At 44.9% G+C, this 26,667-nt stretch overlaps 1 protein-coding gene across 3 annotated transcripts in view; it reads right to left on the bottom strand.

Moving 5' to 3' along the window:
- LOC144505046 (teneurin-2-like) overlaps positions 1 to 26,667 on the bottom strand; it is a 2,673,959-nt gene that overhangs the window by 664,917 nt on the left and 1,982,375 nt on the right. For all 3 annotated transcript variants that reach the window (XM_078230751.1, XM_078230754.1, XM_078230752.1), the window contains one exon: positions 23,812 to 24,081. In XM_078230751.1, coding sequence (XP_078086877.1) covers positions 23,812 to 24,081 — 270 coding nt within the window. The remainder of the gene's footprint in view (positions 1 to 23,811; positions 24,082 to 26,667) is intronic.

Genomic DNA, 26,667 nt, shown 5'->3' with positions numbered 1-26,667 from the left:
AACAATAAAAATTGAGGATGAGCAAAAAGGCCAGAATTGGCCAAAAGTGCATTGATTTCGGAGAACGACAAGATTGGAGGCGGTTACAGATACAGGAAGGGTTAAGACCGTTGGGGGGGAGGGGGAGGGGGGAGAGATTTGGAACAAGGGCGAAAATTGTAAAATTGAGGTGTTGCTCGATAGGAAGCAAATGTAGATCAGGCAGCACAGGGATGAAGGGTGAACGGGATTTGGTACAAATTAGGATACAGGTCCCAGAGTTTCAAATAAGCTCAAGTTGAAACCTGCACCTTATGCCTACATAAATATCATGAAACATACAGAATGGGACTCTATAATTCTAAGTGCTTCAGATAGTTTCAAAATTATAGGCCGGAATATTCCGTCCCGCCCGCCACGGGATCGGAGCAGATGAGGGACGGACCATGGAAAGATCCGTTGACCTCGGGAGGGATTTTACGGTTTCGGGACGAGCGAGGTCATAAAATCCTGCCCATAATCTTTTACTGGAGCTGACTGATGTGTGCTTAAATTCTGACAAGTGAGGACGACAGTTTGTTATTTGAGTGAATAATGCAAGAATTGGGTTGAAAACTTATCATTGGTTTTATATAATCTCTCCCTGGATTATAGGTTTGTGCAACACCAGTGAATAAATACTTAAAGACCTATTTACCCTTCTTTTGTATTCCTATGCATTAAGTGATCATTTGCATTATGGTTTCCTTGGCATCACATTATATAAATCAATTGAAATTGCTGCTTTTGATTTTACTTTCATTTCCTATACAAATTATTTCATTATATATTGCATTCAGCACGCTGAAACTGGATTTAGAAGCATAGAATATAAAAACAGGACTAGGCCATTTGGCCCTTCGAGCCTGCTCTGCCATTCATTTTGATCATGGCTGATCATTAAATTCAATATGCTGATCCCGCCTTCCCCCCATATCCCTTGATCCCTTTAGCCTCAAGAGCTCTATCTAATTTCTTCTTGGAATCACACAATGTTTTAGCCTCAACTACTTTTTGTGGTAGTGAGTTCCACAGATTCAGCACTCTCTGTGTGAAGAAATTTCTCCTCACCTCAGTCCTAAAAGGTTTACCCCTTATCCTCAAACTCTGACCCCTTGTTCTGGGTTCCCCCACAATCGGGAACATTCTTTCTGAATCCACCTTGTCTAATGTTGTTAGAATTTTATAAGCTTCTATGAGATCGCCTCTCCCTCGTCTAAACTCAATGAATCCGTGCCGTAGATTCTATGATTCTTTGAATACAATCTAATACATACATAGGCCCAAATCTTCTGATCAGTGTTGGAACTGTTGTGTCTGAGGATGAACAATTGTAAAATCACTTACCTAGTTACATTTAAAAGTATAGGACGACCAAAACAGCATCCAGAATAACTTATTCAGCACAGGAGTCCAGGCAGAGAGCAATGGAATAGAACATAGAACATTACAGCGCAGTACAGGCCCTTCAGCCCTCGATGTTGCGCTGACCAGTGGTACCAATCTAAAGCCCCTCTAATCTACACTATTCCAATATCATCCATATGCTTATCCAATAACCACTTGAACGCTCTCAACGTTGACGAGTCCACCACTGCTGCAGGCAGGGCATTCCACGCCCTTACTACTCTCTGAGTAAAGAACCTACCTCTAACATCTGTCCTATATCTCTCACCCCTCAATTTAAAGCTATATGAATCAGCTTAGTCGGCATGTCCCCTGTTTACAGTACTAGTTGTTATAAGGTAAGTTTAAATGCTCAGTGTAAATGGATGAATGGATTGTGTGGGTAGGTTGATGAGGTAAGTGGGTAGGGTTGGTTAGTTAAGTGGCAGGGTAGGTACTTGGGTGATGTGGTTGGTTGGTAGGGCAGTAGGTGGGTAGAGTGGCAGGTAGGTAGAGTGGCAGGTGAGCAAGGTGGTAAGGTGGAAGGTGGGTGAGGCGGCAGGTTGGTAAGGTGGGCAGGGGATTCAGGGATAGTCGGGCCAGGTTGGGAAAGGTAGTCAGGTTGGGAAATGTAACCAAGTCAGGGGCTTGTCAGGTTTGGTTGAAGTAATCACTGGGTGGTTGGGGGTTGGTCGGGAGGGGCAGTCAGGTTGGGTTGGATGTCAGTAATGTGCGGTGGGAGATAATCAAGTCTGTGGGGTCATGGGTGGGGTTAGGGAAAATCAGGAGTGGAGGAGTCAGAAGGTTTGGAGTGATTGGGGAGGGTGTGGGTGTTGGTGGTTGGGGGGGCTGGTCAGTGTTGCAGTTACCCAGGAGTCAGACCAGGATTTCTCTGTCCAACATTCCCTGGGTAACCATTCAGGTAAGTAAATTGTAACTATCTGAAGTCTCTTACAAACTCAGAGTCGGAGCAGAGTCCCAGGGAGCGAATTGCCCGTCGGAAGCTCAAACTTCTCGGACAATGTCTATGAGGTCAGTGCATTGGGACATCCACAGGGTTCCAAAGCACATCTTAGGGCAACATCTAGACTCTGAACATCTGGAGACTGGAAGAACTGGGCCATTTAATCATGAGCATTTATCTCCTTAGCGATGACAAAAATAGATAAAAGTAGATAATACAATAAACTAATGCTGGTTGCTACTCAAAGTTAAATTTTAAAAAAGATATTTCATACCTTCACTGGGCAAGACTTCCACTGCTCTTAACGTCATGCAATTTTAAATGCGTTTATCAAGAATGAATTATCAAAGACAATAGATCAATTACGAAAGTCAACAATTTCACTTCAACCTCCCTTACGTTCTTGCCCCTTTATCTCTGAAATCTAATAGGATAAGGGCAGAATGGATAGAACAGCACAATATTGATGTGGGAGTGGAGACCTCATATTCCGCAACCTTCTTATCACCAACATTTATGCCGAGAGAATTCACTCACTAAGTGCAAAACGCAGGTTAAGTTACATGGCGGGATTCTCTGGCCTTGCTCGCTGGCAGGATCATCCACTCCCACCTCAACATAAGGGTATTTCATCTTGGCCGTCGAATCTCCCTTGATGGGTCCCACAACAATGGGGTCGGAAAATCCCAGCCAGTCTTTTGTGATGTGGCTGACAACATCCTAGTTATAATGTTTAAGATGAGAATTAGCTGGCCTCTAGCCAAAAGGATCTAGTTAGCTATGATAATGGCAGATAACCATAAGACCATAAGACATAGGAGCAGAAGTAGGCCATTCAGCCCATCAAGTCTCCTCCGCTACTGAATGAGATCATGACTTAACTGATGTGATAATCCTCAACTCCACTTTCCCACCTTATCCCCATAACCCTTGATTCCCTTGCTGATTAAAAATCTGTCCTTCTCAGAGTTGAACATTATTAATGACCCAGCCTCCACAACCCTCTGCGGTAAAGAATTCAACAGATTCACTACCATCTGAGAGAAGCAATTCCTCCTCATTTCTGTCTTAAATGAGTGACTCCTTACTCTGAGGTCATGCCCTCTGGTCCTAGAAACTCCCATAAGGCAAAACAGCCTTTCAGCATCTACCCTGTCATAGAATCATAGAATCATAGAAACCCTACAGTACAGAAAGAGGCCAGTCGGCCCATCGAGTCTGCACCGATCACAATCCCACCCAGGCCCTACCCCCACATCCCTACATATTTACCCACTAACCTACACATCTCAGGACACTAAGGGGCAATTTTTTAGCATGGCCAATTAACCTAACCTGCACATCTTTGGACAAGCCCCCTGAGAATCCTGTATGTCTCAATAAGGTTGCCTCGGATTCTTCTAAATGCCAATGAATTTAGGCCCAGTCTCTCCTGATAAGAAAATCCTTCCATACCCAAGATCAACCTAGTGAACCTCCTCAGGGCTGCCTCCAACGTGGCAACAAAAATGTGAAACATACAAGGCATGTTTTACCAATAGAAAACAGGACAAATCTATCCAATTTACTATCCTAACAAGCCATTCCAATCATTAGCAAATTGATGGGAGGAGTCAAATTGATGGAAGGTGCCTTCAAGCGACACTCTGACTTGCCAATAACCTGCTCATCAATACTCAGATCCGATTTCACAAGAATCAAGTAGCTCCAAACTTCATCAACGCCGTGAGCTATTAATGGAAACAAGAGTTCACTGCCAAAAAGAAAGCTAAAACGACTAACTACCTCAGCATAAAGGAAGCATTTGACCATACATGACATTAAAGAAGTTTCACTCTCAGGGAATAAAAGGGAAAATCTAATGGTCCAGCATAGGGAATATTTCTAAACTGCATGCTGCAACATCATGATTATTTCAACAGCATTTCCGTCACCTACAACCTCTGTCATTAAGAAGAATAAGAGCAGCAATATTGAGGGAATGTTATCACTTCAAAGTTCCCCCTCAAAGTATTATGCCATTCTGACTTGGACATATATCACTGTTCCTTCACCATTGTTGAATCAACCATCTGCACTTCCTTACCTAACACCATAATACTATAACACAAGAAACTTGACACCATCTCAGGCAAAGCAGCTTGCTTTGGCACCCTATCCACCAACTTAAGCATTCACTCCTTCCACCATCGATACACTGTGGCAGCAGTGTGTACTATATTCAAGATGTGCTGCAGCAGCTCATCAAGGCTTCTTTGACAACACTTACAATCAGAAGAACAAAGGCTGCAGATGCATGGAACCATTTGCAACTCTCAGACATTGAAGCAGTCCCATGTCCATATCCAGCAAGGCCTGGACAACCTTCAGACATGGGCTGACAAGTGGCTAGAAACATTTGCTCCACACAAGTGCCAGACAATGACATCTCCAACAAGACAGAATCTAACCATCTCCCCATGACATTCACTGACGTTACTATCACAAAATCCCCCACTAACTACATCCCAAGGTTAAGCATTGACTGGAAACTAAACTGGATAAAACTTATAAATACCGTGGCTACAAGAGCAGGTCAGATGCTGGAAATTCTGCTGAGAGTAACTCACCTCCTGACTCCCCAAAGCTTGTGCGACAAGGCACAAGTCAGGAGTGTGATGTAATACACTCCATCAGCCCAGAGCCTTGCAGCTCCAACAAGACGGAAGAAGCTCAACATCAGCCAGGACAAAATTCTCTGCTTGGTTAGCACCCAACCCACTACCTTCAACATTCACTGCTTCCACCACCAACACACAGCAGCAGCAGTGATTGCTGAATACACAATGTGCTGCAGCAACTTATCAACGTTCCTTAGACTGCACCTTCCAAACCCCCAACCTCTACCACCTGAAAGACAGGGGCAATAGATGCATGGAATACCTACGAGTTCCCCTCTAAACCATCCTGACGAGGTGGTATAGTGGTTAGCACTGCTGCCTCACAGCGCTAGGGTTCGATTCCCGTGTTGGGTGACTGTGTGGAGTCTGCACGTTTTTCCTGTGTCTGCGTGGGTTTTCTCTGGGTGCTCTGGGTTTCTCCCACAGTCCAAAGGTGTGCAGGTTCGGAGGATTGGCCATGCTAAATTACCCCTTAGTGTGCAAAGATGTGCAGGTTAGGGGGATTGGGGGTGTAAAGAGGCTGTGTTATGGGGATAGGGCCTGGGTAATATGCTCTGTCAGAGAGTTGGTGCAGACTTGATGGGTTGAATGTTTTTCTTTTGCATGGAGGGATTCTATGGTAAATCACTGTTCCTTCCCTATCACTGGATCAAAATCCTCGACCAATGAGTGTACCTACAGCATGCAGATTGCATCAGTTCAAGAAGATGGCTCACACCACCTTCTCAAGGGCAATTAGGGATGGGCAACAAATGCTGGACTTGGTAGTGGCACCCACATCCTGTGAAAGAATGAAAAGTAATGAAAGCATAGACTGCAGAAGGTCAAGAAGGCAGTCTACCACCACCTCTTGAGTGCAACTGCAAAGCGGCAAGAAATGTTACCTTGACAGCATCATCTAAACCTAGGATCACATTTTCAAGCAATCAACTGAATTTTCCTGATTACTGTTGCGATTATCCACTGGTTACTTCCACTCAAAATCTAAATGCTATATCCCATCAGCCCCCAAGTGATATTTCGTCTAACCTTGAAAGATGTGCCGTTGAAGACAGGATCCTATCTGAAGCAGCCACAATAGAAAGCGGGGTGGCTGACAATTATTGCACCCTTTCACCCACGACAATTGTTCAAGGCGTTCTTGACATCTTAAATGCCTGTTTTTTTTTCAGTGAAGTGTTTATTGATTTCCAGCAACAATATCCAAGGCCAAATTTAAGAAACAAAATATGAATCTAGTGCACAAGCATAGTCAACATAGTCACAAAATAACTTGCACCAGGTCCTATCCCCATAACACAGCTTATTTACAACCCCAATCCCCCGGACCTGCACATCTTTGGACACTAAGGGGCAATTTAGCATGGCCAATCCACCTAACCTGCACACATTTGGACTGTGGGAACAACCCAGAGCACCTGGTGAAAACCCATGCAGACACGGGAAAAACGTGCGGACGCCACACAGTCACCCAACACTGGAATCGAACCCTAGTGCTGCGAGGCAGCAGTGCTAACCACTGTGTGACCGCACTGCCCCTCATCAGGATGCTGTGTGGCTTAGAGGGGAATTCGTAGGTATTCCATCACCAATGCCCCTGTCTTTCAGGTGGTAGAGGTTGGGAGTTTGGAAGGTGCAGCCTAAGAAGCATTCTTTTGGGGGTAGATGTTGGTTTATGGAATATCCTCCACCTTCTGCCCCCACTATTCCCATGACAACAATGTGCTGTCCATTCCATATTGTAGCCCATGCCCAGATCCTATCACTCTTTTTTCAGGCTGCCCATTGCTCAGAGAACCATCCATTTCTCTACTGCTGCCTCCAGTCACAGCGTGAATTGTTATCAAGTGACTGGTGAGCTGCCATATTGCCTAAATCATAATACAAGTCGTTTGATCATGAAACAATTATTTTGTTCTAAATGTAGAGCAGAATTATTCCTCGGCGTCCCCACAGGAAAGAAAAAGCTAGCCTGCGCTAAATTCATTGGCTTGAGTGAGAAGCTAACTGTTCAGCTAGTCTTGCCAAGTTTAATCAGTCCCATTTTCGAAAATCACGAGCTGAGCACTGGGATGTTCCAGGGAAAAGATTTAAAAAGTTTCAAATTTTCGTCTTTGATGGTTTTTGATCATTGCCACGCAGATCTCTCTGAAGCTAGATCAATGGCCTCCCTCAAATGGCCTCCAATCAATGCTTTTTGTTTGAAATTTTAGAATTGCGCAGAAAATAAAATTTTCAACTTACCCAACAAAGCAAGAGTACTTGCGTTTCTCCCCTCTGATACATGATCGAATAATTTAGCCCCTACTTAACCGAAAATTGGCTCATACAGAATTTCAGAGGCTGCAACTTAAAGTAAAGTTCAAGTTTATTTATTAGTCACAAGTAAGGCTTACATTAACACTGCAATGAGGTTACTGTGAAATACCCCTAGTTGCCACACTCCGGTGCCTGTTCGGGTCAATGCACCTAACCAGCACGTCTTTCAGACTGTGGGAGGAAAACTGGAGCACCCAGAGGAAACCCACGCAGGCACGGGGAGAATGTGTAAACTCCACACAGACAGTGACCCAAGCCGGGAATCCAAACCGGGTCCCTGGTGCTGTGAGGCAGCAGTGCTAACCACTGTGCCACTCTGCCGCCCCTTATGTATTTATCTGAACTGCTTATCTCTGAAAATTTGGGTGCATATAATTTTATCGTACGATTTTACTCCCCATCAGTGTTGGGTCAAAGATGAATTTTCAATTAAAGGTCAGACACTCTTGCCAATGATAAGAGCACTGGGCTAACAACGGTGAAATAAGAAAAGATTATGACATACTGACTTATGTCCTGACATTTATCATCCTTGTATAGCATTGTGCTATGTCTGTCTCCTTTTTTTGTGTGTTTGGGTCTCTGCTTCTGGTCATGCTGAGGCCTTCAGAGCGAATTCATGTAAAAAAAAACAAATTTACAAGCTGGCTGGGACATTCTGTAGCAATGCCTTTAATATGTTTTATGCTGGAATAGTGGACAGAGAGCTGATTAAAAGCACAAGTCCTTTCATGCAGCATAAACCATGCCGAAATCTTTCATTATGACCATCAGTAGATAAATGGTGATGGAATTATTGAGCCATGCAAACTAATTGCATTGTACAAATGTGAGAACAAAATTGAAATCAACAGCCGCAAAACGCTTTGCATTAGACACTTAAAACACAATTTGAAAACCAATTTAATTGATGACATCACAAGTGTGGTCTACCACTGTTCCCAGAACTATTCCACCCTTGTGTTTCATACTGATTTCAATGCAAACCAAATGATAGGATCCTACAGCTTTAAGGCATAGCCCACTCCTAAATCGAGTGTCATATAAAAAGTTAAAGTTGCACTACCTTGGCCAGGTCCTTACAGTGTAGTGCTACCATTCTATTTCATTTAGCTAGAAATATGGGCGGCTGGAAGAAAACTTTCTTTTCAATAGACAATGGGCAGCATTTTCCGGCTCTCCCATGGTTTTCCGACAGCGGCTTGCCATCGGTCGCCGGTGGAGTCTTCCACTATCAGCCTTGACTAGTGGGTTTTGTGGAGCTTGCCCATCCTGCTACCAAGGTAGCCATCGTGGGGGGGTCGCCTTTGGTGGGACCGTAACATCCTGCCAGCAGGAAGGGCTGGAGAATTCTAAGGAAATCAAATCCAGTCTGTTCCTTTCCTGAGCAGCGTGTCACCCAAGCACACCATCTATCCAATTGGTTACTGTTAATGGTACATTGCAAACACTTCAATATGAACAATATTGTAAAGCATTCGAATTAATAATTATATTGAAAACCAGTTTAAGATTGTCAGTCGGGCTCCCAGTGCAGCTCACTTACGTGAACAAGAAGCCACGCATATTCACATACAAGGCTCTGTCCTTTGCAGAGAGAAGGAATGTAGAATCATAGAATCCCTACATTGCAGAAAGAGGTCATTTTGCTCATTGAGTCTGCACTGACCCTGACGCTGTGAAGCAGCAGTGCTCACCACTGTGCCACCATGCTGCCCGTGTACACAATTTCCATCTAAATGAAAGTTTAGGGAACAGTCTTTCCCTGGTTCATTCCCCAGGGCAATGCTTTGACCAGAGTCAACTTTAAATTTGCCTGCTTTGAATTTGAACAAGGCTGGGCAGTTAACTGTTCCATACTGCATTCAGAATGACAACAACTCCACCAAACAGAGTCCATCCAACCAGCACTCTCTTCTCATATGGCAATAATAGTTGTTCCCCCATTAGGAGTTTGCTCATTTCTTGCGAGCTCTCCTGATGAGTGTAAGGCAGAAAGCTTCGATCGCATGTCTCTTTTTTCAGCAATATTATAATGTTAGCTGAAAAGAATAGAAAACTTAAAATCCTTTAACCGTTGATGCATAGGAGCGGGAGTAATCCATGCAACACTTTGAGTCTGTTCCACTATTCAATTAAACCATGACTTATCTGCAACTCAAATCCATTCACCTATCTCTGATCTAAATCCTTAGATACCCATACCTCGATCTCAGCCTTGAAAATTTCAATTCACCCAGCATTCGCAGTCTTTTGCTGTCAAGAATTTTACATTTCCACTACTTGGATGTGAAAAGCACTTTTTGATCTTGCTCATGAATAGCCCAGTTTTAATTTTAAGGTTGCGCCCCTTGTTCCGGGTTCTTCCGATGGAGGAGGAAGGTTCTCTGTATCTACTCTATCCATCACAAGAAACACTTTGAATTATCTTTGCTGCGTTCGAATTTTTATTGTCAATCATTGTGAACTCCCACAATCCGAGAGCCCCGGAGAGAGACTGCAACATCCCCCCTGGTCCCCTGTCAAAAGCAGGCAAGTAGCGTTTACCAAATGTGCAAAAAGCACAGGGACCAGTTTATAGAACATATAGAAAGCCACAGCACAAACAGGCCCTTCGGCCCACAAGTTGCGCCGATCACATCCCCACCTCTAGGCCTATCTATAGCCCTCAATCCCATTAAATCCCATGTACTCATCCAGAAGTCTCTTAAAAGACCCCAACGAGTTTGCCTCCACCACCACCGACGTCAGCCGATTCCACTCACCCACCACCCTCTGAGTGAAAAACTTACCCCTGACATCTCCTCTGTACCTACCCCCCAGCACCTTAAACCTGTGTCCTCTCGTAGCAACCATTTCAGCCCTTGGAAATAGCCTCTGGGAGTCTACCCTATCCAGACCTCTCAACATCTTGTAAACCTCTATCAGGTCACCTCTCATCCTTCGTCTCTCCAGGGAGAAGAGACCAAGCTCCCTCAACCTATCCTCATAAGGCATGCCCCCCAATCCAGGCAACATCCTTGTAAATCTCCTCTGCACCCTTTCAATGGCTTCAACATCTTTCCTGTAATGAGGTGACCAGAACTGCGCGCAGTACTCCAAGTGGGGTCTAACCAGGGTCCTATAAAGCTGCAGCATTATCTCCCGACTCCTAAACTCAATCCCTCGATTAATGAAGGCCAGTACGCCGTACGCCTTCTTGACCGCATCCTCCACTTGCGAGGCCGATTTAAGAGTCCTATGGACCCGGACCCCAAGGTCCTTCTGATCCTCTACACTGCTAAGAATGGTACCCTTCATATTATACTGCTGCTTCATCCCATTGGATCTGCCAAAATGGATCACCACACACTTATCCGGGTTGAAGTCCATCTGCCACTTCTCCGCCCAGTCTTGCATTCTATCTATGTCTCGCTGCAACTTCTGACATCCCTCCAAACTATCCACAACACCACCTACCTTGGTGTCGTCAGCAAACTTACCAACCCATCCCTCCACTTCCTCATCCAGGTCATTTATGAAAATGACAAACAGCAAGGGTCCCAGAACAGATCCCTGGGGCACTCCACTGGTCACTGACCTCCATGCAGAGAAAGACCCCTCCACAGCCACTCTCTGCCTTCTGCAGGCAAGCCAGTTCTGGATCCACAAGGCAACAGCCCCTTGGATCCCATGCCCTCTCACTTTCTCAAGAAGTCTTGCATGGGGGACCTTATCGAACGCCTTGCTGAAGTCCATATAGACCACATCCACCGCTCTTCCTTCGTCAATGTGTTTGGTCACATTTTCAAAGAACTCAACCAGGCTTGTAAGGCACGACCTGCCCTTGACAAAGCCGTGCTGACTACTTTTGATCATACTAAACTTCTCTAGATGATCATAAATCCTGTCTCTCAGGATCCTCTCCATCAACTTACCAACCACTGAGGTTAGACTCACCGGTCGGTAATTTCCCGGGCTGTCCCTGTTCCCTTTCTTGAATATAGGGACCACATCTGCAATCCTCCAATCCTCCGGAACCTCTCCCGTCTCCATCGACGATGCAAAGATCATCGCCAAAGGCTCCGCAATCTCCTCCCTCGCCTCCCACAGTAACCTGGGGTACATCCCATCCGGTCCCGGCGACTTACCAACCTTGATGCCATTCAATAGTTCCAACACATCCTCTTTCTTTATGTCCACATGCTCGATCCTTTCTGTCCACCGCAAACCAGCAGTACAACCACCCAGATCCCTTTCCACCGTGAATACCGAGGTAAAGTATTCATTAAGCAGCTCCGCCATTTCTAACGGTTCCGCACAAACTTTTCCCCCTTCACCTTTTAAGGGTCCTATGCCTTCACATCTCATCCTTTTACTCTTGACATATTTGTAGAAAGCCTTGGGATTCTCCTTAATCTTACCCGCCAAGGCCTTCTCATGACCCCTTCTCGCTCTCCTAATTTCCTTCTTAAGCTCCTTCCTACATCCCGTATACTCCTCTAAATCCTTAACACCTCCTAGCTCTCTGAACCTTCTGTACGCCTCTCTTTTCTTATTCACCAGGTTCATCACAACCTTCGTGCACCACGGTTCCCGTACCCTACCAACACCCCCCTGTCTCATCGGAACGTTGTCATGCAGAGCTCCAGACAAACATTCCTTGAAAATCCTCCACTTTCCTTCGGTACTTTTCCCCAAGAATGCCTCCTTCCAATTTACCCGTCTAATTTCCTCCCTGATGACACTGTATTTCCCTTTACTCCAGAGAAACACTTTCCTAGCCTGCCTGATCCTATCTCTTTCCAATGCTATCGTGAAGGAGATAGAATTATGATCGCTATCCCCAAGATGCTCACCCACTGAGAGATCCTCCACCTGTCCAGGTTCATTAGCCAGCACCAGATCAAGTACAGCCTCTCCTCTAGTAGGCTTATCCACATACTGTGTCAGGAAACTCTCCTGGACACACCTAACAAACTCCTCTCCATCCAAACCCCTAGCCCTAGGGATATTCCAATCTATGTTTGGGAAATTAAAATCTCCCATCACGACAACTCTGTTATTCCTACATCTCTCCAGGATCTGTTTCCCCATCTGCTCCTCAACATCTCTGTTACTATTGGGCGGCCTATAGAAAACACCCAGCAAAGTTACCGACCCCTTCCTGTTCCTCACCTCCACCCACAGAGACTCCGTAGTCAATCCCTCCACGGCGTCCACCTTCTCTACAGCCGTGACACTATCCCTGATCAACAGTGCCACTCCCCCCCCTCTCTTGCCTCCCTCCCTGTCCTTCCTGAAACATCTAAAACCCGGCACCTGAAGCACCCAGTCCTGTCCCTGAGACATCCAAGTCTCCGTAATGGCCACCACATCACAATTCGAAGCAGCAATCCACGCTCTAAGCTCATCCACTTTATTCACTACACTCCTGGCATTAAAATAGACACATCTCAGACCTTCAGCCTGAGCACTTCCCTTCTCCATCACTCGTCTAACCTCCCTCTTACCCTGTTTACATTCCTTATCTATTTGCGAGCTAACCTCCTCGCTCTCAGTCCCCTCATTTCGATTCCCTCCCCCCAACCTTTCTAGTTTAAAGTCTCTCCAGTAGCCTTAGCCAACCTTCCCGCCAGGATATTGTTCCCCCTGGGATTCAAGTGCCACCCGTCTTTTTTAAACAGGTCACACCTGCCCCTAAAGAGGTCCCAATGATCCAAGTACCCAAATCCTTGTCCCTTGCTCCAGTCCCTCAGCCACGCATTCATTCTCCACCGATTCCTGTTCTCACTCTCCCGCGGCACAGGCAGCAATCCCGAGATTACTACCTTTGCATTCCTCTTTCTCAGCTGTCTACCTAACTCCCTATATTCTCTTTTCATGACCCCTTCCCTCTTCCTACCTATGTCAGCAGTACCTATATGCATCACGACCTTCGGCTCCTCTCCCTCCCCCTTCAGGATTTCTGGGACTCGACCAGAGACATCCCGGACCCCTGCACCAGGGAGGCAAACCACCATCCGAGAGTCCCGTCTGTGTCCGCAAAAACGCCTATCTGACCCCCTCACCGTAGAGTCCCCAATTAGCACTACCCTCCTTTCCTTACCCTTTTGCACTACTGGGCCAGGCTCAGCTCCAGAGACACTGCCACCGCTGCTTCCCCCAGGTGGGCTGTCCACCCCATTAGTACTCAGACAGGAGTACTTATTATTAAGGGGCACATCCACCGGGGTGCTCACCATCAACTGAGCTTTCTCCTTCCTCACTGTTACCCAGTTACCCTCCTCCCATGGTCCCGGTGTGACCACCTGCCGATAGCTCCTGTCAATGACCTCCTCACTATCCCTAACCCGGCGAAGGTCCTCGAGCTGCAATTCCAGTTCCCTAACATGTTCCCTTAGGAACCGCAGCTCAACACACCCAGCACAGATATGGTCGTCCGGGAGGCTAGGAGCCTCCAGGACCTCCCACATCCTACATTGGGAACAACATACTGGCCTCACACTCATAATTGCCCCTTTAAACACACAGGGAAAAAAAAGTGAATGAAAATTTTAAACTTACCTTTCCTCCTCCTGTTTTCTCCAAAGCCCTGCTCTCACTGGGTCTTTTTTTTAGGTTAGAGGAGGAGGGAGGGTGGGATACTCTACAAGTGTAGAGTATCGGGATTCCTCTCTGTTCCAATTTATTGGGGAAAAAAAAATCTCTCTCTCCCAGACCTCCCTGCGCGACCACTTCCGGGTTTAGATATTTTTAAAGAAAAAACCCGCGAAAAAGTAAGTTAAAAATAACAGCGCTTACCCGCAGCACTCCTCTCGCGAATCTCTCCCTCTCTGCTGCACTTCCAAGACGCAATGAGTTTCCGTCATTCAATTCCTTTAAATCAATTTGAATGCATCCTTGCGAGCCACAGTAAATAAATCCATCAATTTACATATGACCCTTTCTTGGACTTGGCACTATTGTCTCTTTGTTTTCCATTTGTGGGAGGAAGACAGAAAGATTCCAATAGAAAGCACCCCAGGGTAAGTAGTCAGTTTTCAGTAGCAGAGAACTGAAAACAAACTGCCTGATTTTCAGGTTAAAAACTGACTGCAACCTTTCCCTCACCTCCGTCTGTTTATTTGTCTCTAACCCTTGGTTACATCTTTTTTCTCTATTCTTTTATGCAACATTGGTGTCACCAGCTGGGCTGGCATTTATTGCCCATCTCTAATTGCCCTTGAGGGAGCAGCTAAGAGTCAACCACATTGCTGAGGGTCTGAAGCCACATCTAGGCCAGATCAGGTAAGGATGGCATATTTCCTTCCCTAAAGGACATTAATGAACCAGATGGGTTTTTCCAACAATCATTTCATGGACTTTTTATTCCAGATTTTTATTGAATTCAAACTTCACCATCTGCCATGGTGGGATTTGAACCCGGATCTCCAGAGCATTACCCTGGGTCTCTGGATTATTTGTCTCTGGATTCCAGTGACAATACCACTAAACCACTGCCTCTTATTCAATTTATTCCTTTTACTGTCCATCATACCAAGGCTGCATTTGATTCCTTCTTTCAGATTCGTTTCCCCCAGTAGTTTTAAATTGCAGTAAGAAGATTGGGTGGGAGGGAGGAGGTGGGAGGCGATGTGGCATCTAATCCCAGAAAGTGGTCAGAGATTGCCAGGTGTGGAGGCGAGATGTGTAGAAGGTTTTCCTTGGTATACTGGCACACTGTTGAAGTTTCTTTTTAAATAAAAAAAACGATATACTATAAAGCAGCCTTCACCTCTCACATCTCTTACCCCTACATAGTCCCCATGTCCCATTTATGCCAGCCCATGCCAACAACTGCTCCCATCCACCTCCTGTGGTCTCTCCATGCCAATCTATGCCCCCACCTATTTCGCCATGTCCTTTTAGAGCCTGAATGCCAACCCAATACCACACCCATGCCCCCTTTGCTCATACACCTACCATGCCACCTCACCCAATACACATCATGAGATGGATGAAATAAAATAAAGTTCTTATTATCTATTGAATCATTTATTATTTCATCAAAAACCTACTCTCACAGACAAAACAAATGTTTAACTTCCTTCAATCCCTTATAAAAGCATTGGAATTCATATTCCCACTTCAAAGAGTCTACAACCACTTGAACCTGTCAATCAAGTTATCAACTGAGAAGCATCCCACCATGATAATGGGAGGTCGCAAAACTATCCATGCAGCACTAATCCAGTAATGACAACCCTCAGACATATGTCAATAGACAGAATGAAATCGCAAGCATTGATTTTTTTAACACTGCAGTTTTATTTTCAAATATTTAAAGAGTCAGAACTTAACATAAATTCCTTTAGACTTGTCCTGTTGACAGTTTTTTTGATGGTTGCAATGAGCTTGACAGGTCCAATGAATTCATCCACATTTTATGCACATTCAGGTCCACTTTTAATAATCCCAAAAGGCTTTATACCTCTCCCAAAGGGCACATTACCTCTCCCAAAGCATGCTTGATCTACCCCAAGTTGTCCTGAAACCATATCCAAAAGGGTACTTTATCTCACCAGAACAGTGCCTCACCTGTCCAAGCAATGCCTCAAAGTTTAGACTGACTCCTACCGGGACTAATCTGCACACGCCGTGTTTCCCACTTTTAGCTTATGAAAGTCGGACATGACTGCAGACAGCTGTTGTTTTATAGGGTCAGGTGCCTCTGTAAACCACGAGATGTGCTATTTGGAAGCTGCTCCCATTCCCCCTCCCTCTGCCAAAGTAGTAGGTGCCATGCTTGGGGGTAGGACTTCAGGATTTGGGCCTTCGCGGCTATTTTCATGATAAAGGAAAGACTTACCACTTTGGTACTATTCAAAGAAGAGCAGATTTCTCCTGGTGTCCTGGCCAACAATTATCCCTTAACTATCTCTACCAAAACAATACTATCTGGCTATAATCACACTGTGTGTTGTGGGAACTGTGCCCAAATTGATGACAGATTTGCTGTGTTACAATAATGACTATACTTCAAAGCACCTTATTGGCTGTAAAACACTTTGAGACATTCTGGTGTCATGAAAAGTGTTACATAAATGAAAATTGTTGTTCTTCTATAAATTGCGAGAGTTGGAGAGTAGCTTTGAAAACCCGATTCCAGTAGCCACCAAACACAGCTCCCAAATCTCAGATGCCCCCGTTTAATTCAGAAACTTCTACATTCCCACTGGAATTTATCTTTGACACACTCTGTCGTGCGCAAAGGTTTCTCTCAGGCCAGCAGTCCTACATTTGTTACTTCCTTTGCAGTTTGGTGTGAGGTACTTCAAATATGCACTGGCTGAATTGATACAGAGCCAGGAACACAGATAAATCTACCAAAGAGTGTGAAAACTATCCAGAACTCTCTCACCCCCTTTTGCAGATCATAAAACATGAGGACGGATTCGAAGTAAATAGATTGCAAACTCCTTTACCTATATATATAAGAAAAAAACAAGAGATGGGAAAAACAAGAAAAAACAGACTGCTAGTTGCAAACCATTGTACAAAATTTGTCACTTTCTTGTTAGCCATCCGAGTGGCTAACTCGCAATCAAAGGCTTATCTCTCGTCTCAGGTGAGCTTGTCAACACAAAGCTCTCAAGGTTCCTGGAACTGAATTAAACTGCTTGCTGAAAGCTTGAACCTTACACCAAGCACCATCAATTTGGCAGCATTATTTAAGGACATGGCACCCAATCGCAGGATGCTTTTTTTGTCAGGCCAATGTCTCTCAGAGTGGAATGTCTTTTTGAAGATGTCCTACATAGCACAGATGGAGCACTGCATGGAAATGTACTACAATACAGAAGATCTGTCTATTTATTTTACATAAACTATGTGTTATCATCTTATATTACAGGTAATTTAGGATCAACAGATCAATTGAGTTGGATTGATTTCTCTTGCATGCTACCTTGATGTTTATTGGAACGGATGAGTAAGAGGAAAACACCCCTTAAGCACTGTGTTTCACATGGACAGGTGTTACAAGTGTCAGTACAGCGTCTCAACCTGCAGTGACTGGCAGTCATGCTTAACCTCAATACATACGAGGTGAAAATTGTAAAACATGATCTCTCTGTTGTCCTACTGAAATATTAGTTTAACAAGTGATGATCTATGTTTCAAATAACTCACCAGTCAGGTTGATAAAGGCAATAAATATTGGTTTGTTCCAATGACAAATGGATGCGAGATGAAGGAGTTAAGGTTCCACAGGAATTTAACCTTGAACTTTCGATGTGGTCCCATTACTCTGCACTGAGTCATGTGATATTCTGTTGCTGCTCTTAGACAGTAGGGTAACAAAGTTTGCAGACGACACAAAGATAAGTGGAAAAGTGAATCGTGTGGAGGGCGTAGAAGGTCTGCAGAGAGATTTGGACAGGCTGAGTGAGTGGGCGAGGATCTGGCAGATGGAGTATAACGTTAACAAATGTGAGGTTATTCACTTTGGAAGAAATAATAGCAAATTGGATTATTATCTAAATGGAAAGAAATTACAACATGCTGCTGTGCAGAGGGACCTGGGGGTCCTTGTGCATGAGATGCAAAAACCCAGTCTGCAGGTGCAACAGGTGATCAAGAAGGCAAATGGGATGTTGGCCTATATCGCAAGGGGGATAGAATATAAAAGCAGAGATGTCTTGCTGCATCTGTACAGGGCATTGGTGAGGCCGCAGCTGGAATACTGTGTGCAGTATTGGTCCCCTTATTTGCGGAAGGATATATTGGCCTTGGAGGGAGTGCAGAGAAGGTTCACCAGGTTGATACCAGAGATGAGGGGTGTTGATTATGAGGAGAGACTCAGCAGATTGGGTTTGTACTCGTTGGAATTTAGAAGGCTGAGGGGGGATCTTATAGAGACCTATAAGATAATGAAGGGGCTGGATAGGGTAGAGATGGAGAGGTTCTTTCCACTTAGAAAGGAAACTAGAACTAGAGGGCACAGCCTCAAAATAAAGGGGGGTCAGTTTAGGACAGAGTTGAGGAGGAACTTCTTCTCTCAGAGGGTGGTGAATCTTTGGAATTCTCTGCCCACTGAAGTGGTGGAGGCTACCTCGTTGAATATGTTTAAATCACGGATAGATGGATTCCTGATCGGTAAGGGAATTAGGGGTTATAGGGATCAGGCGGGTAAGTGGAACTGATCCACTTCAGATCAGCCATGATCTTATTGAATGGCGGGGCAGGCTCGAGGGGCTAGATGGCCTACTCCTGCTCCTACTTCTTATGTTCTTATGTCCTTATGACATCATGATGCAACAATGAACCCTGTCAGTCACTGATGTTCTTAAAACAGTCCTAAAAGGAACCCTCCTTTCATTTTTTGAAGTAAAACTCTCAGTTTATTAAGACTCAGAAGTGACTTCATTGGGCATCCATAGAACAGAAGTATCACTTCTAAAGCCACGGTCTTCTCATCTCCTGCTACGATGGAAAGTTTGATACTGAGGGGAATATGAGCCACAGAGCTGTACTTGATGGGTGGGAGTTAAGGTGCAAATTGGTGCAGACAGCAATGGATGTTGAGACTGATGTTATCAGGTCTGGGCGGTCAGGTACAGATTGGTCACGACAGGACAAAGCAATTCAGGGTCGATAAGGCAATGAAGCACAGGCTTCAATTGGCAGGATTGTGCCGAGAGGTGTGAGCATTACTGACTGGGAAGAACAGTGAGACATGTACTAATAGGACTGGCCAGCTCGATGTACATCGTTATTATGCAGCCAGTGGTGAGATGTTGGACTGTATTGCTAGAGCTAGCTAGCTAGCAATGCATACACTACTATTGTGGGCCTGGGTCATGAGACAGCAGCACATACAAATGGCCAGTGAGGGGCTAAGTGGTGAAGCACAGATGGTGACGGACACGGTTCATCTATAAGGCACACACTGGTACTTAACAGGGCCAGGTTGGTAGCAAGGTGTCGGCATGGACAAAGAGGGATGGGGCTGGCCAGACCAACTGTAAAAGTTCTGTTCTTTCAGAGCGTCAATGTAACTATAAACCAGAGCACTGAAAGTCAGGCACGAAAATGCTTGTAATGGTTTGTAATCTTACAACCTCTCATGGTAAGAAAAAACAAAGGAACATGTTCATTCAAAAAGATAAAAAACAGAGTGGCAACTTGGGACGAATAGCTTTGTCCAATTACAAATCCTTGGTTTTCTTTTGTCATTATTTGCAATTTATTTTGTACAGAACTTCTGACACCAATGAGCCCACCAGTGGCACACTCCTGGGTAACATTTCCCCCAGAATTCAACGAGGGACTTGCTTCCTAAATCACATTTTCATCTTACTAGGCTAACAAGACCTTATGAGATTGCAGGATATAATACCTATTGCTGAAGAGTGTCGGTAAAAGTTTACCAGTGTGAGCATCATGAGCAAAGACCAGCATGACCCACATTCCCAGTGAGGCAGACTTACACTTGTACAAGATGGGGACACACTCCACTTCGCATGAGACACTCACTATCACAGCAGCAGGGTCACACTCACACTGAGGCACCCACAGGTCTCTATTTTAGCTGAGCCAGGTACAGTTTTTGTTCACAGGAGCAACTTTGATGGGCATACATTCACAATGATGTGATCACGTCCCATTTCACATTCTTCCCCCTCGACTTGTACTGAGTCTGTTGGGTAGAAGCTGTCTCACATCCACAACCGAATGGAATAGAGACTGAGGCAAACAAAGCATCCCCCCCCTCTCCGCTCCCACTCATCTTAAGACATTTGAAAGTAAATCATATTGGAGGACTACTGTGCTTCACAATTATTCATTGCTACATAGCTAAGCTTCCAAAAACCCATGGGCCTAAATCCCCACTGACTCTGACAGCCCCAAAGACATGTTTACACTCGAATGAGTGTTGATTGGCATAAGGTGGGACATCTGCCCCTCACTCAGCAAGTAATCCCACCTTAGAGAACTGCCTGCCATTCAGATTGACTGGCTGCTCTCCAGTCCCTCCAGCAACAGTGCTGCAGTGGCTGAAAGAGGAACTGCACCAGCCAGCCTGATCTTGGGAACCATTGACCCAGGTAAATGAAATGCGTCCCAGGGTGGGAAGTGTAGGAAAGGCTAGGGGGATTGAGCAGGGACAATCAGTGTCTCAGGGGAGGTTCAGAAGTCCGGCTTTTGGTGGGAGATTAGTCATAAAGGGGCTTCTGATAGAGGCATCTCTGCACTTCCTGCCCAGGATCCAACATTCCTTATTTCCTGGTTTCCCCCACAATGCTTCAATCCATCCACCAGCCTAAACATTGAGTCTGGGCAGAAAATGGTCCTTAAGTGGCCATTAATTGGCCACTCAAAGACCTTAAATGGGTCAAGGGCCAGGTTTCCCATCCCATACCTTGCCCACCCCATTGTAAAATCACATTGTGCTTGGGGCAGACAGGAACCCGGAGGGAATCCCATCTGGGCAATGCCATGCCACAGTAACCACCAGTGGGGAAGCGTGAAATTATGACTGGGTAATCCCCGCAAAGGTCAGCATGGTAGCTAAGTGAACTAGTGACACCGAGTAGTAGCAAAAAACGGTTTTGCTCCAGTTTCCTCCCACAGTCCAAAGATGTGTAGGTTAAATGGACTAGCCTTGGTAAATGTGTGGGGTTACAGGGATAGGGTTGGGGGAAATGGCATGGGTAATGTACTCTCTTAGAGAGAGTTGGTGCAAACTCGATGGGCCAAATTGCCTCCTTCTGCACTGTAGGGATTCTAAGAAATGATTATGTGGATCTGCACTGTCTAAAAGGGCGGTGAAAGTCGATTCAATAGTAACATCAAAATAGTAAAATGAAATTGGCTATATACTTAAAGAAATAAATACAAGGCCACGAGGAAAGAGCAAAGGAGTAGGCCTAATTGAAAGGTTTCAAAAAATAGGTCCAGGCATGATGGACCAAATATCTTCCTCCTCCTACATTGTACGAATCTAGGAAATGAAGACAAATTCTGTAGCTTGTTCATGATCGTTTGTTTTCAGTTTCCTTGACATATGTGATTCACACTTTGATTGGAGGCAGCTATGTTGCTTAAAAGAAGCATCAGATAGTCAGATGAACCTCAATGAGCTCATCTAAAAATAGGAACTTTATATCTTTTACTTTGATCCCATGGTGAGGATTTACTTTCATATCAAGGGCTATGAAAAATTGATCTTGTTCCCAGTTCTGCTCTGCTGCATCAGAGCGTTGTATTGTGGTAAACCACTGTTAGCTTATTGCCTGTGTCTGTGACATGCCTGGACACGTCCCTGCTGGCCCTGCCCGGGACTCCTCCCCCCCTGATCCAGGTATAAAGGTGACTGCTCCCCACCCCCTGCCTCAGTCTCTGGACCAGTTCATCGGCATGGGTGTGCTCCAAGTCTTTTGCTAATAAAAGCCTATTTGTTCTTGCATACAAACTAGTCTTTGCTTGATTGATGGTGCATCATGTATAACAGGTTGTTGTATGCACCCTCAAACATGTGAAGAACCTCAAACTCACCAAGCCCACCCTCTGTCGAGTCATGATGCAACTACGTACAACAGCCCCAACCTATCTCGGGAGAAGCAAAGCAAGGGGAATATTAAATAGCTAATTTGGGAAAAACACTCAAGCTCAATAAGACAATCAAACCAAGCTCTAGGAGATCCATGACTCTTCGCACATAACGAGCCACTTTTAAATCTCGGAACATTGCTGACACTTGTCTGGCCACAGTCGCCCCAAAATCGGAAAATCCCACTCGAGGTCAGTGGACCTTTGCATGGTCCACCCCCTCCCCCCACCCGCCTTTTACGATTCCCATGCCGGGCGGGACAGGAAAACTCCCCCCATCAAGTTGCTGCTTAAAGTACTCTCATGTATCTGCACCCACTGCAAGAGGACAGCAACTCAGAAAATAAATACTTTGTGACATTCTGGCTTACATTTGTTATGCATGTCATGTAGTCCCACAACCCTTATCTATCTTCAACAACCTATCCACCAGACCAGTTCAAAACTTTCAGCCGCTCAAAATCTCAATTGTATCCCCACTAATCCAGAGTAAAGAGCCCTTACATCTTGAACATTTGTCATCATAAATGCCATGTATCATTGTAAAATCATCCCCTGCAATTTTTCTCCACCATGGATGGGGACCACAATTGGGTAAATGCTCACACAAAAAACGTATAAACAAGCAAAGGTGTGACCAGCCAGAAGTTAAAAGAAGCAAATAATCAAATCTTGCTTTAATCATTAGCTTCCCCTGCAGCAAACAGAATGAACTTAGGTGTTAGCATATAAATTGGCCATATGTTGTGCGAAAACATTCACAAGTGGAAGCAGGAAACCTCCCGGCAAAGTAAAACTCTTATTGCAGTTCAGACACTTTGTTGTTCTCGTATAAAGAGATTCGATAATAAGATGAAAGGGTCAACACGTGGCCCTCTGGTGAAGGTATAACACCATGGCCTTACCATCCGATAGTGCAGTCAGCTCGGTTGTAACAGGTCAGTGCTTTAATGATACAAGGCTTGACAATCACTCACCAAGAGGTGCATTAGAGCAATCTTGAGCACTGGCTATGTTTTATATATTTTTGGAAACAGAAGTCAGTTGCATATATTTTTGTGCCCGGAAAGAAGGAACACTAGCAAGCAAAATCGAATAATTTGCTTCAAACCTTTGGCCACTAAACTACATTTTGGCCCATGATAAGATGTCAGTAGCATGTCTTCATCATTTGCATTCATCAGACCATGAGACCATAAGATATAGGAGCAAAATTAGGCCATTCAGTCCATTGAATCTGCTCTGCCATTCGATCATGGCTGATAAGTTTCTCAACCCCATTCTCCCGCCTTTTCCCTGCCACCTTTGATCCCCTTACCAATCAAGAACCTATCTATCTCTGTCTTAAATACACTCAGTGACTCAGCCTCCACAGCCTTCAGTGGCAATGTATTCCACAGATTCACCACCCTCTGGCTGAAGAAATTCCTGCTCATCTTGGTTCTAAAAGGTCATCCTTTACTCTGACGCTGTGCCCCCGGATCCTCGTCTCTACCACTAATGGAAACATCTTTCCCACTTCCACAGTATCCAGGACTTTCAGTATTCTGTATGTTTCAATGAGATACCCCCCCACCCCCATCCTTCTAAAGTCCATCAAGTACAAACCTAGAGTCCTCAAATGCTCCTCATACATCACCATCTCATGTTATCACGCTCTGATCATCTTTCTGGAACTAAACCACGAGATAGAAATATGCCTTCTAAAGTATCATGATCGCCATGACACAATAATATAAGTCCCCCCCAGATGTAGGATTTCTTGGCAAACTTATCTTGCTTACTGTACCACAGAAGCAAAAACTGTAGAAACCATAATGAACAGCAGCTTCCCATTTCCATGGGGTAGAACTGAAAGCTGTGCTTTTACTGGCTTTTAAACGCACATACCTGTTTCCTCATCAGACTCCTTCTCGTTCTCTGAATCGGTCAATGTGAGGGCTGAATTCTCTCGACTGGACAGCCCTGAGCTGCGTCTGGATTTGATGCCCCTCCCCCATAACCTAATAGCATGCTCTGGAGAAATGGCACCTTCTGTGTCAGAGTCAGCGTCGCTCAGGGAATATCCACGATGGAGGAGCCCCATGTCTGGGCAATAAGCAGTGCTGCGGTGAGGGGAGGGCTCACAGATTCCCAGTTCTGTCAGTGTGAAATTGGCTCCTGCACATAAACAAAAGAAGGAGACACATCACGCACTCCCTACTTACAGAGATAGTGCAATCATACTCTAGAGTATTAGATATGTACAGTGAGCAGTGACATGGAACTCAGTCAGTTCCAGCCTGAGCTCCATATCTCGATTCCTCATAAAATTGTATAATAACAGTGAATTTGTATGAAAAAAACCCAAAATATAATATTTCAGAAATTATTTCAGCCTGTATGTCTTTGCATTTGCACTTAAATATTCTCCTACTTCACTGTTTATCCACAGCTACAATTCCTCCTTTAACACCTCGCGCTCATCACAATAACCCCCTTTGAGACACCCAACACTTCCCACAAAAACATACCTCACACCTGTCACTATAATACTTTCTGTAAAACCCAATACTCCTTGCTATAACACTCTTGGGTATTTACACCTCTCAATCTGACACTCTGATAAATCCAACAATTCTGAATGGATGTATCATGTAGCCTGTCTATGGTACCCTGATATACTTCATACTTTTCTTTCTAAGTCACTGATGGGCCATTGTAGGCCACAACAAGTACTGTGTCCAGTTCTGGGCACCATACCTTTGGGAGGATGTGGGGTGGCGGGGGGGGCATTGAGAGGATATGAAGGAGAATTACGAGGATGGTTCCAGACTTGGGGGATTTTGGTTACAAGGTTAGGTTGGAGAAGCTGTGGTTATTTGAGGGGAAATCGGTTTCGACGCGTACCAGATTATGAAATGTTTAGATAAGGAAGAGAGAAAAAATGTTCCTATTAGCTGATGGAGCAAAGTTTAGGGCACACAGATTTAAGGTTTTAGTAAGAGGTGTCGTGTGGATGTGAGGAAGAACTTTTGAAAGCAGCAAATGGTAATCTGGAACTCACTGCCTGCGAGGTAGAAGTAGAGACAGTCAATGATTTCAAAAATAAATTGGATGGGAGTTCGAAGGAAATAAACTTGTAGGACTATAGGAATGGAGCAAGGGCAAGGGCTGATTGGATTGTTCCATGGGCTCCTTCTGTGCCATAAATGACTGGGTGACCTATCTCCCTTACTGTGACACTCTGAAAATTGCCTGCCCTCACAGTAGTACACTGCACAGATATGTTGGCAGGAATTTTACTGCCCTGCTCGCTATGGGAATCAGAGCAGGCAAGGGGTGGACAGCAGGAAGGTCCGTTGACCTCAGGCAGGACTTTACAGTTTTGGGAAGAGCAAGGCTGTAAAATCCCGCCCACTGGGGGCAATTCCGATATCAGTAATGTCTTGTTGACAAGTAAAAATTTGGGAGCGGAATCAAAGTTAAGAGGCAAGAGGTCCTACCAACTTACTACTGCACTGACATCAGAAATGTTTGGGTGGGTCTGTACTCTGGTAGTCGGGGCTACAATTAGAAGCAGGCAGGAGTGTCAGGTTTTTATGCAAAATTAGCATCAAATGACGTGGTTAAGGCTCTTAACATTGATTTCATCTATGCCTCCTGACTATCACCGGGTACTGCTTCCACTCACGAGATATGGACTGTGCAAATCAGGGAAAAAAAGTTTCCTCCGGTTTCCTCTCACAGTCTAAAGATGTGTGGGTTAGGTTGATTGGCCATGCTAAATTGCCGCTTCGCGTCCCAAGATATTTAGGTTAAGGGGAATTAGCGGTGGAAATACGTGGGGTTAAGGCAATAGGGCCTGGGTGGGATGCTCTGTTGCAGAGTCAGTGCAGACTGGATGCTCGCAATCTTACCTGCCGTTCACGCCACACTCCCGCTGCACCGATGTCGGAGAATTTGGCGGTGAGCCAAATTTCCATTCACTGCGGTGGGAAGGGAAAATTCCGCCAGCGTGAATGGTGGCAAGATTCCAGCCAATGGGCCAAATGGCCTCCTTCTGCACTGTAGGGATTCTATGATTTCTATGATTCTAATGGCTCTTAATGAGATCTTCCGCTGCTATCTAGGAAAGCTGGATGGAGCTTCTGAAAACATTTTAAAATGGCAACCACTTGAAGGTTTTCTGCCTTCGAGGGTTTGAAATGTTATATTTCACTGTTGTAGGATCAGCACATGTTGCCTGCTGTTAAAAAAAACAGGTTTTTTTTTGTATTCCCAAAGCCAAGTACAGCTCGCTCCCTTTTAAGTTGCTACTGTAGGTCCATCAAAAGGATATCCCTCCTCCAGATCAGCAAGCTGCTTTTTTGGGGAGCAGATTCCATATTGGCAGCTCACTGACCATGATATAGAGAACCCAGGCCCCAAAGTCAGTTGGATCCTTCACTTTCTCTTCTGGACAGCTGCTGCATATGCATCAACCCTGCCTGATTAACATGGCACGCCAAAAATGCTTACATTGTCTGAGGAAGGAACTGCACTTCAAGGAATTGTTGCACCTCTTTGCCGGATGAAGTAACTTCTAGAAACTAACTGGGAAGCCTCTCATTTTGAGTTGAGATGTCAGTGCAAAGTAAAACCTATTGGGCTGCAAATCAGACAACTGTCCTGACCGTGCCAGTTTCCCACTAGGTGCAACAGGCTAAAGTTACCCCCTAGTGCATTCACCAAATAGCTGTCAGTGTCTATTTTTTGAAGCAAGTA

The sequence above is a fragment of the Mustelus asterias genome, chromosome 16 (genome assembly GCF_964213995.1).
Source record: "Mustelus asterias chromosome 16, sMusAst1.hap1.1, whole genome shotgun sequence".
Lineage (NCBI taxonomy): Eukaryota > Metazoa > Chordata > Chondrichthyes > Carcharhiniformes > Triakidae > Mustelus > Mustelus asterias.
This window is presented reverse-complemented; position numbering and strand designations above follow the sequence as displayed.